At 53.0% G+C, this 12048-nt stretch overlaps 1 protein-coding gene across 4 annotated transcripts in view; it reads right to left on the bottom strand.

Annotated features, from left to right (window-relative positions):
* EPB41L4B (erythrocyte membrane protein band 4.1 like 4B) overlaps positions 1-9326 on the bottom strand; it is a gene marked incomplete at both ends in the record, with an annotated part of 145129 nt that extends 135803 nt beyond the window's left edge. For all 4 annotated transcript variants that reach the window (XM_080940135.1, XM_080940134.1, XM_080940136.1 and 1 more), the window contains one exon: positions 9021-9326. In XM_080940135.1, coding sequence (XP_080796261.1) covers positions 9021-9326 — 306 coding nt within the window. The remainder of the gene's footprint in view (positions 1-9020) is intronic.
* Positions 9327-12048: the final 2722 nt, after the last annotated feature.

Raw genomic sequence — 12048 nt, 5'->3', positions numbered from 1 at the left:
ATCCATCTGGATCCAATATGGGCTCCTGGAGCCCCTTTTCCATTGCTTCCGCAGCTCAGGTGCACAAGCAGTCCTCCTGTTTCACGAGTGTCCCTGGAACTCTCTGGGAGGGTGGTAAAGAATCCCGGGAGGAGGGGGGAGGGGGCGATAGAGAGGAGGGATGTAGTGTGGTAGGGAAATGAAGAGTTAGCGTTCAAATGGAGCTGGAGTTTCCTTTCAAAAAGAGAAAAGAATTCTAGAGGTGGATGGTACAATAGTCACACGTTTAAAACTGTTACCTCGGTAAGCTCCATGCTACCTGTAAGTTTTGAAACGCTTGCTTTAGAGTAGATGCAGCTGCACAAGGAAACGGGGTGAGTTGGCATTTTCAGGCCACTCAAAACCTGAGGTCATGACACAGATGACAACGCTCTGACAACTCATCACAAAGCTCAGGGACGTCTCCTCTGCAGGCACTTGTGGGTGTACACTCAGAGAGGCCAGCAAGGTGGAAGACCCCAACCCTAGGGCCGGGAATCGTTGCGTAGTACCACAGTAGGACAGAACCCTGAGGGATCTTCCAGTTCTTAACTATAAGAAGAAAAAAGCTGTGCACACTAGCCAGCTAAGACCAGGGGAAAGAGGCAGCAAAACCTGAGGTGAACCGGCCGAGCTGCTTGTGCACGTGAGCTGGGGGAAGCAGCGGAAAGAGAGTCCAGAATCCCAGACCGAATCCGGATGGACCACATTTACCAGGCACGTGGCCTGTGGCCATCTGCTCTCTGGAAACCCCCTGGAAGGAGAAGCTAATACCTTGCCAGGCAAGGCCATTAAAGAAATGACACAAATTCTGTGAACCTGGGAGGCAAGGTGCTCAAGAGGCTCCAGAGCAGATGCTGTGTACAACCTCCAGCCCCCAGAGACGAGAGAAGGCGGCGGCAGGCATTACTCACCTGCCACACACAGAGAGGCGGGGCAGATTTAAGTCAGCCAGAAGCCGAACCCAGAGGGTGAGAAGCTCAGGAAGCCTGTGCAGTTGGGAAATATTTTGCTAAGAAAAGAACAAGCCTGACAATGGAGAATACTTGCCTAGCCACGTATAAAGCTCTGGGTTCAACTCCCAGGTTACAAAACAAATCAAAACAAAGCCTGCCATGCTTCTACAGAGACAAAGAGTGCAACCCAACAGTTGCTATGCAGCAGAATGAGGAGATGAACAGCCATTTTCTTGATGATAGGGTTTGTTTGTTTGTTTGTTTGTTTATGAGTTTGCTGTCACTTTCTTCAGACACACCAGAAGAGGGCATCAGATCCCATTACAGATGGTTGTGAGCCACCATGTGGTTGCTGGGAATCGAACTCAGGATCTCTGGAAGAGCAGTTGGTGCTCTTAACCGCTGAGCCATCTCACTAGCCCCTTGATGATAGTTTTAATGTTGTTCTACTAGACACTTTATGAAGACTGCTTTTGACCCAAGTGTTGAAGAATGGCATTCAAGTCAGAAGACCTGGCTGGTTGTAGCACACGCCTTTAATCCCAGCACTCAAGAGGCAGAGGCAGGTAGATCTCTGTGAGTTTGAGGCCACAGAGTGAATTCTTGAAAAAACAAATAATAAACCAAAAACCGAAACCAACAAAAAGAAAAAAGAAACAAACTGCCCTCGGTCTACAAAGATGTAAACTCGGGCTCTGGAATTCCCAAATGGCCTTCAAAGGCAGAAATCTTGACTCTGGGGTCCCCATGCACCTATAAATCCCTGGGACAGACTGGAAGCCACTCACCCATCCTGTGACCAGACCATTCTCAGACCATCTTCTTCAGTCTGTGCCTGAAGCTGGACCTTGCTAGCTGTGTGGCTTCAGGCAAGTTTCCTAACTTGCCAGCTAAGTCTGACTCTCCTGTAACACTCTGGGAAGACAGTCTTTGTGAGCTTCACAAAGATCACAGATGAGAATCGCTTGCACTTCAAGGTCCCTCACAAGGCACAGTCAGAGTTTACAGCCCTCCAGACCTGCCCCAAGGAGCCCAAAAGGTGAGCGGGCCTCCTCCTCCTCCTCACTCCATCCTCTGGGCCTTTGCACCTGCCGCCCAGATAACCCTTTAGCAAAAGGTAACAGCTGTGCTACTGTGTATGTTTTGGGACAGCCCCATCTCTACAGGAATCAAAGCTTTTCCAAGTCCACCACACACTTCAGCAGCCCCTCCCCTGTATTGCTTCCTATGCAGTTACATGTCTACCACTATGAACTGAGAAAGACACTCACCCTACACACACACACACACACACACACACACACACACACACACCACTGGCACCGCCAACACACTGGAAGGGCTTCCATAGGTCTTTGTTAACGTCAGAAAATTTCCCTTGCACAAGCACTTTGAAAAACAATTCTTTGTAAACAGACATTAACATCAAGTGACCAGTTAGCTGGAGAGGAACCACAGAGGCTCAAGAGGCAAGATTAGAGACACTGGAATCCAACAAACCAGCTCTGGCTGGGGGCTTTTACAGGTATTAAGGACTGTGACTTCTTCCCTTTCCCAGTTTCCTTTCTGTAACCCGGGTCTGTGCTGTGCTCGGAGGTCCCGGGAATGCTAGCCTTGAGTTTGACAGGAGAGGGCTGGGGGCTTAGCTGGCAGGGTAAGAAACAAACTAACAAAACAGCAGCCGCAGCAGCAGCAGCAGCAGCTTAGGGGAGGAAGGGTTCATTTTAATTCACAATTCTAAGTAATAGGAACCACAAGCAACTAGTCCCACCCACAGTCCAGCAGAGAGAATGAATCTGTGCACACCCACTGCTTAAACTGAGTTCTCTGCTCACACAAATCGGACCGGAACTCAGGGCAACGGTGCTGCCCACACTAAGGCTCCTCTTCCTGTGTCAATTAACAACCAAGACGACCCCCCCACACACACACACAGTCAAGCCCAAGCCAACCTGATCCAGACAATCCCTCACCAGAGCAAGTCCCAGGTTGTTCTACATTATGTCAAATGACACTTAAAACTAACCACCACCCTGTTCCAACTGAAGTTCCTTGATGCAAGGAACACAAGAAAATCCACCAACAGGAGGAAGAACAGAGGCAGGGAGGGCTCCTAGCTTGCTTCTCAGCCAGGTAGAGAGCTCAGAGGACCAAGCACACTGCTCTACATTCCTAGAGTGTGACAAGTGGGGGGCGGGGGCATAGCTCCACTGCAAAGTCAGGGTCCACAGAGCCTCTCCAATTGGCCCTTTCCCATTCCCACATTTCCATATGAACACAAAGATTAAAAGTACTGTCACCAGAGGTTCCAACCTCCCAGGAAATCTGAGAAGCTGTTCCACACTTTCTAACCCTTCTGCAGACAACCTATTTTAGCTGTAGATGTGGGGAGGCCAGCACACTTGAGAAAGCACACCAATGAATCCGCAGGTGACCCCGGCAGTGGAAAGCTGGGGTGGGGTGGGTGGGGTAGGGGTGTGTGTAATGGATAGACAGTGCAGACCCTTCTGAAGAGGGTTTTTCACTGGGTAGAGCAGAGGAGCTGAAGGGGACATCTGCAACCAGCCAGCAAAAGAGGTCCAGCAGTAGGCAGGACACATGGAGGAGAAGGGGGATCTTTATGGTTACCACAGTAGAAGTTTTCTAAGTTCTCACACTTAGGTAAGGAAAAGGCTCACCCCCATGGCCTTCTGCTATTTCAAAACCAGGGACGGAATTCAATGAGATTACTCACATGGGAAAGACTTAGAGAGTTAATGTTTGTTTAGAGCTGGTACCTCTGGAGAGACCAGGAGACCCCACCACACTCATCACCCCGTCCTCCCTTCCTCACACTGACCAGTGTGGCGCCAGCTTCAGGCAGTCTCTGCCACATCCTACGGGGAAGGACGCGGGCCATTCACCTCGCTTACTCCTAGCTCAGCTTACCTTTTATAATAAAGGCACACTTTACAGAAACAACACAATCTCATGGCCCCTGGGGACAGACACCCAAGGCTCCCCAGGGTGGAGCAAGGGCTGCAGGGCTGTCACTCACCAATATCTATTTATATGAAAAGACCTGGGCCCGGAAAGGCAGCTGAGGCAGTCAGACCTGGGGGGTTTCCCTTGTGCCCCTCACTTTTCCTACAATGGAGGGGGGGCCTATCACCCACGCATGCTCCACACTGGCACCTTGTCCTTCCCCCACATGCTCACCTGATCCATCTATGAACTGCCCCAGGGCCTTCTGTCCCTTCTCCCAGAGACGCCCTCCTCACCCTCCCCCTGGAATACAGCATCAAATCCCTCCTCCAGCCCAGCCTCCACTACAGCAAAAGCAGGCTCTCTGCAACACAGGCCAATACCCAGGTCAAAGACTGCCCCACAGCCACCACATACAGGGACACACTCACAGGCACACCAGTCGTGGGTTTGATATGCAGTGCCAGAGCCACAGTGTATTAGAGAATGCAAAGAGACAAAGAGTGACCAGCATCATCTGCAGTGGAGGACTGTGGACAGCAGGGAGCCTGGTTCCCTCAAATACTGAACCCTGAATGCTAGGCGCGAACTCTGTTTGTTTGGGTTTATTATTATTATTATTATTATTATTATTATTATTATTATTATTATTATTATTACTTTACGTGTAAGGTGTCTTGCTTGCCGTGTATGTCTGTGTACCAACTATGTGCCAGGTGAGTGCTGTGGGTCCTCTGGAACCACAGTTTCAGACAGTTGTAAGTGGCCAAGTGGATTATGGGAATTGAACTTGGATCCTCTAACAGCCAGTGTTCTTAACTGCTGAAGCCTCTCCAGCCCTCAGAGCGCTGCAAATATTTGAGGAGGGAAATCACACACACACACACACACACACACACACACACACACACACTTATTCAGATAAAATGAAAACATTTAAGACACGCCTGCAGTCCCAGCACCAGAGAAGGCTGAGACAGGAGGGTTGCCGGGGGTTGTAAGGTTGTAAACTGGGCAACACAGTGAAACTGTTTTAAATTAAAAAAAAAAAATGTACACTGGATGAAAAAACCTGCTTCGCTTTGCACCATCAGAAACACACCCACACACCCCTACACCCTCTCTGCATAAGTAAGACGAGAGAGGGAGAGAGACAGACAGACAGACATTAATGGCAACATCCTACACCCTAGCCTGTGTGTCTTCCTGGAACAGCCCATTCCAGCCCTCCAGGGAGTGACCAAAGGGAAGTCACTTTATGGCCCCTTAGTCACCCATATACACACTGGACAGGGTGTGATTTCTCAATTCCTAAATAAGGCAGACGATCTTTATATTCTAGCAGTCCTTGTAAGAGCCTGTGGGGAGGCGTCTTTTCCCGTCCAGCGCCCAGCTTCCCGTTCCACTGAACAAGAGCCTGCCCTGCTACAGCTCACTTTTATTTTTCTAAAGTCCATATTACAATTCTTTAAAACTCCACATTCCATAGAAAAGGACGAGATGGTTATAAAATTAAGGCTTTCTAGCAATCCTCCAATGCCTTGCCGTTTACTGAAGCATTCCAATTTGCTTTTGATCATTTCATCTCCCCATTTTCAAAATGGGGAAGCCAACGCTCGGAGCCCAAGTAGCCCAAGGTGGCAGTCGGGCTATAAAGTAACGCTGAAATTCTCTGTGTCTGCACAGTACCCTGGTGAGTCTATGCCAAGTTCCAGATACACTGAGAGCAACTGTGCCAAATGCTACACTGGCCAACCAGCCTTCCCCTGCAAGGCATGGCGGGAGTGCTAACTGGCAAGCCACTGGTCCCAACGGCTATGTACACGGGGCTGCTGAAAGATCACACGCACTCACACCGGCAACAGAGGCGGGGCTGAGACTAGCGGCCTAGCATGAGCCACGCCAGGGATTTAGTCAACAGAGAGCTAATGAGTCAACAGTGGGTGCTGCTGCCAACACACCAAGCAGTGGGATCCACAGACACATTCACAGGAGGAAATGCCTGGCTCTCTCAGACCAGACCACACCTGAAGGCTGCCCATGGCTAGACTAACAGGAGGAAGATGCCCGGCGGTGCTGCTGTCCCCCGGACACTGGGGACTTGTACACCGAGCCGGCTTTGGACTGTGTACTCTAGGTGAGACCTTCTGATTCATTTCTTTTATTCGGTGTTTATTCAGAGAGTCTGACTCTCTACATGAAGGACTCAGAACATCCAGGCATGCTGGCAGATTCAACCAATCAGACCGCCCAACTCCAAGTCTGTCGGGAGGGGACTCACTAGAAAAATGACAGTGACATCTTTTATTAGTGGCAACTGGACCATGGCTTTGACAAGTGACAGTGGATTTAACCTGTTCCCATTTCAAGCATCAAAAGCTTCAGGAAGTTCTTCTTACCTAACACCTCTGACACCTACACCCCAAACCTGCACACCTCAACCTTCTAGAACATCCCACCAGGGAGTATTTCCCCTGCTCGCATCACTCCGGATACAAAACATCTTTCCAAATGTGTCTTCCAGGAGTCTCCAGGCCATATCTCCCTGACCTCTGTGTTGACAGTAAGTGGCTCGGCACACTCGGGACACCCCATAAACAATGAGTAAGTGCACTGAGGTGCCACAGCCTGGCCATTCTTGAGTGTGTTACTGTGTCTGGGGCCATTTTGGAACACAAGTGTCTGTCCTGAGAGGGGCTAATAAAAAGGTTTATGACAACACATTACCACTTTTGTGAGCAAAGGACTTCTTGAAGCTACCAGAGGGTTTAAATTACAAAGGAGTTATAGTCTGGCCAGGTCCCTGTGGAAGAGATTCAACATACAAGGAAGCTTAGGGGTACCAGGTCAAAGGTAAATCTCATCTGTGTGACAAGCATCCAGGAAAAGGCCAGAGCCCGGAAAACAGTAAAAAATAAAAATCCAGAGACAGAAGAACAAGCACAGTGGGTCAAATGCCTAGAAGGAGGACTAGAAGGGGATCCAGTAAAGTGGGTCTGAGGAACAGTACAAACGCTACAAATCCACAGGGGACCCACCGCCTGGCGGTAAACTGAGTAACTGGGAAAATTAATTACAGGAACTAGCACTCCGATCTGGGAAGATCAGTGGAGGAGACTGATGCAATCCCAATATCTAATAAATCTTTAAATCAATGGGCTGTGCTCACTGGCAATCTTTCTTCATCTCTCCTCCCTGAGAGCTCACGCGACAAAGCCAGCCTTTATGCGCTTTTTATTTGTCTATGGGGCATGGCGCATGGTCATACGGCTATATGCAGAAAGAAAACTCGGGGTTCATTAAATCACACCTATTTTTAAAAGGCACCGAAAAGATCTGCCATCCAAAGGAAACCCGAGATGGAGGAATTATTCTGTGCCCTTTTATAAAAAAGAAAGAAGCCGTTCAGGATGCCACTGTTCCCCCCTCCCCCATGGCCCCATCAGCTTCCCAACCTGTTCAGTTGTGGACCTGTTTGGATCTCTTCAGAACACAGGCACTTCACTCCGTTTGCAATTTTTCATCTCAGAAACACCACTTAAGCCTGTCGTGCAAACCTGACAGTAGCAATACATTTTATAAGCCAATTATCCCTGGGGAACAGACAAGAAAACTACCAGGCAAGGGAGCACCAACGAAGTTTCCAAGGATAGCATTCCTTTGCCAGATGCAAACTGCGCCACATCCTCTCCCAACCCAAGCTGCCCACTCGCCTAGCCTCTGCTCGCCGCTCTCAGGCTGCCTCTGCATCAGAGAGACTCCTTCTTGGGGAGCAGTGTCATGTACGCTTTTTAAAAGACAACAGCTCCGGGCTGGGGAATGTTGGCACCTTTTCTATGAAAAGGCCTCGAGAGGATATTTTTGTGACAAAATGCTCTCCTATCGAGCACAGGAACCACAAAAATGAAACTACCATAAATTGAAACTGTCTCCAAATTAAACCCACACGAAACAGCACTAGAGCCCAAGCCAGCAAGGCTGATTTTTTTCCCATCTGAAGCCCTTACAGGTTAAGTGGTCTCTTCTTGTGTCCGAAGAATTTCTACCACCCAGTTACAGATTGTCCGGAGGCCTAAACGCTCCGGACAATCTGTAACTCATCTAAAGCTCAATTACTGCGGTGTCTTTTGTCATGCTCAAAGATTCCCGAAGGCACTGTCTGCCGCAGCGCAGTGGGCGCCCGTTAGTGCGTCGTTTGATCGGATCTGACTGGCCCCTTCGGCCAGAAAGGCTCTTTTTGGCGGCAGGGCTCCCTGTCAGAGACACTGGCGCTGGCCTAGCTTGCCCCTGGAACTGGGCCCTGGTGCAACCACCTGTGGGTGTGTGGCCGGGACGCAGGACCTGGTGCTGCCACCCCGGGATGCCCTGCACGTCCCACGCACACTGCCGGGTGTGGGAACGAGTGGGTAGGCCAGTCCGGAGGAGGGGGCCGAAGCCAACTCCCAGCACCCCTAGACTTCGGTCCATTCAAAGCCGACCTGGCCTGAGTTGGCTCCCAAGTCACTCCACTCCCTGCGAGGTTGTGAGCCAGGGAGCACTTTGGGATAGGCTCCCTATGGGGGCCATCCACTGGGAATCCGCAGAGGGCAGAGAGGCAAAGCTGTTCCCTAAGCCTCTCCCCAAACTTGGGGCACCTGCTGAGCACCAGGCAAGAATAATTTCCCCCTTCTACTAAGGCCTGACACCCAAAGCGGGATAGCCCGGAGCAGCCCTGCGTCGCTTGAATAATTCTACTCAACCCAGCATCGGCAGGGAATGCCGGCCACCTGCGCCAAGAGGAGGGGACCTGGGGACGTGTGCATGGGGTAGCATGGGGTGGGAGTGAGGTACAAAAACCCTAGGTGGTCGCCAAAGAAGGGCCCCGCAACCCTGTGGTTCCAGATGTCAAAGGCTGGGCCCCAGAGCATACTCTGGCTGGTGGTCCGGGAGGGTTCGTGGCTGGGGAAGACCGGCAGAAGATGGGGGGAGGGGTCCCGAAGAGCGGCCCGGGAAGCTTCCCGGAGGGAAAGAACCACAGGGGCAGGGGGCTCTGCCCCAGGGAGCGCAAGGCTGCCATCGCCCCGCACGCGCCGCGTCACTCACCGGTAGGTCCACGCTCACTTCGGTTCCGTCGAGCAGGAAGACACGGCAGTAAAGGGTGGCCTTGGCAGCTCCGGAGGCGGAGATGTGCACAGCCGCGCCGCCCGTGAGCAGGGGCCCGCCGCCGGCCGGGAACACGCTGCCCCCGGGCGCGGCGGGCAGCACGGAGGAGCTGGCGGCGGCGGCCGGGCCCCCTCGCGGCCCCCCGTCGCGCTCGTCCCCCAGCCCGGCGGCCCCGCGCCCCGCCGCGCCCCGCGCGTAGCGCTGCATGGAGCGGCGGCCAAAGGTCCGGCGCAGGAACCGCAGCATCCTGGCCGGGGGCGCCCCCTGCCTCCGCCCCCTGCGCTGCCGCCGCGCCGCCGCCCGGGAGCGCCCGGCGCCGCCGCCGTCAGTGCCCGCCGCGCCGCGCCGCCTCCCGCGGGCTGCGGCCCGGGGCTCGCTCCCGCCCCAGCCGAGGCCGAGGCCGCGCTCCGGCCGCCCGGGGGACGCGTCGGCCGGGCCAGCGCCCGCCGAGAGTAGCCGCGCGGGAGAGAGCGCGCACGGGCGGCCCGAAGGACCGTCCCACCGCTGTCGCCGCTGTCGCCGCCGCGCGCTTGGGGCAGTCGGTCGGGGGCCGGCTGCTGCGTGGCCGCTGCCCCGCGAAGAGCGCCGCGGGGAGACCCGGCTGCGGGCTGCTCCCGCGCCGCGCGCCGGCCGAGGGCCAGCCGGAGCAAAGCGCCTGCGTGCTCCCGGCGCGCTCGCTCCCACTCGCGCCGCGCCCGGCCCGAGGAGGCCCCCGCCGAGCGCCCGCTCCCGGGGCGCCTTTTCCTGCGCCCGCAGCCCCCGCCTCCCACCTGGGAGGGCTGCACCTCCAGCCGCCGCCGCCGGCACTGCAGCACGCCCTCCTCCCCCGGGGCTGCGCCGGGCTTGTGCTGCCCCCTGCCGGCCCGAGCGCCCCCTGCTGCTGTAGGTGCGCTCACGTGCGTCCACGTAGGTGAGCACACACGTGTTTCCGGGCGCGCAGGACCCCCGAGAAGTCCGAGAGTCCCCCCCCCCTTGACCCGATGAAGAAAATAAAGCTGCCTCCTTCCAGGGAAAGCTTACCCCTGGGGCAAAGGAAAACGCGTCTCTTTCTGAGCGAAAAAAGCAAAACAAAACACCAAAGGTACTCAGTTTCCCCTTCTGCAAGAAGTGAAGTAGGCGACCTAGGTTCCTGCCACTTAATAAAATTCTATCTGTTTAAAATCTCAGCCCTGGCTGGAGCTTTAACCTTCCAGTCCAATGAGCCCGTTCCAAACAAGAAAATTGAGGCCTTTGAGGAGGGGGAAGTACTTTTCCATACTCCTGGGGAGATACGGTGCTTCAAGGTGCTTCCTTAATTCGCCCATGTCTAGAATTAAGGAAAGGGCCTGCATAAGCAATTGCTACTGAGAAGGTTGGTCAAGGTTGGACACACTTCTGGGAAGCGAAGTGGAACAGGAGAATGAATTACATAGGGCACCTGGAGGAAGCTGGAGACAGCGATTTGCTAACTGGAGACGGCGAATAGCTAAACGAGCAATGGCTATACTCACTGGTTCAGGGTTTGCCCACAGACAAGTGGGTTGGTCCGCCCTGCAGAATGAGGAGTGTGGGAAATGAGGCTGAAAGGAGGCCAGGCCTTTGGGGAGAATAACACTACTGTTTATCAGGCCCTAATGTGCCAGACGTTACGGGAAGCCCTTGCGTGTGTCTTAATGTAGCCTGTGAGCGTACAGGCTATCTCCGTTGCACAAAGGAGGAAACTGAGCTTAGCGAGCTGGAGACAGACATACACACTCGTTGACTGGACTCCAGAGCTATTGGTGGAGCTTGTAACATGATTAGCGAGCAAATGATAGTTTAAGAGAGGGTTTGGGGAAGCAGTGACCTCAGCAAAACGCACCGAGAAGACAAGGGATGCGTGTAGGAACCATTCCAAAAGAGACATTTATTGAAAGCCAGGCATTGTCTTTCTGCACCTCCATTAATCCTCACTCCAGCTCTCCCAGACAGTTCTGTGCCTTCCCGTTCACCCAGATGGACTGGGGAGCTTAGGTATGTAACATGCTTGCCCGAGGTCTGAGAGCTGCCCCGAATTCATTCTATGGTATCATGGGGACCGCCCATGTGACAGGTCACTCTGTATAATGGCATCTACAATGAACCCACTCCGCTCTCGCCCCCACACCACGATTTAACACGTACTATGTACAAATGGGTGTAGCCCAGGTCAGCTGGTTTCTAAGGATATCCCCAGAAATGCTGCATCATACTAGCAAAGGAGAGAACTGTCCCAATAAAGGTCTAGAAGCTAAGGGATTCATGCTAGAACTGTGGTTCTCAACCTGTGGGTCGCAACCCTCCTGCGGTCGGGTATCAGGTAGCCTGTGTATCAGATGCTTACGTTATAATTCGTAACAGCATGATTACAGTTGTGACGATTGTGACACAGCCATGAAGATAATGTTATGGTCGGGGGTGACCATAACATGAGGAACTGTATTAAGGGGCTGCAGCATCGGAAAGGCTGAGAACCAGTGCTGAGAAGCAGGAAAGGTAAAGGGTGAGCCGTGCCCTAGAGAGTCTAGAAGGAATAAAACATTGGCTTGAGCCTCCAGCGTGGCAAAATGACACTTTTGTGGTGTTCTAAGACTCTGCATCTTTACGTTAGCCGAGGAGGAAGTCAAGCAGGAGCACGAGTGAGGTCACTTCGGAAGTCAGGCAGGCAAGCTACGAGTGATGTCACGTTGGAGAATCACGGCTCTCAAAGCTGTTCATCTGCATCTTCTGAGTAGGTAGGTAGGCAGAGCGACTCTCCTTTGAGCTCCAGGCTTTCTTCAGATAAGACGTTTTCTTATTTATCTGTGTATCCCCATCCAGAACCTAGCCCCTGCTGGGAAGTAGTAAGTGCTCATCAAAATCAAATACTTATTGAGTGTCCACAAGATCCCACTTCCTCTTCCTGGTGGTTCTTTAGGGTACACATTATTTCCTCTTAGCGATGAGGAAGATGAAGGTTTTCGGGCCTACA

The sequence above is a fragment of the Micromys minutus genome (assembly GCF_963924665.1).
Source record: "Micromys minutus genome assembly, chromosome: 28".
In the NCBI taxonomy this organism is placed as follows: domain Eukaryota; kingdom Metazoa; phylum Chordata; class Mammalia; order Rodentia; family Muridae; genus Micromys; species Micromys minutus.
This window is presented reverse-complemented; position numbering and strand designations above follow the sequence as displayed.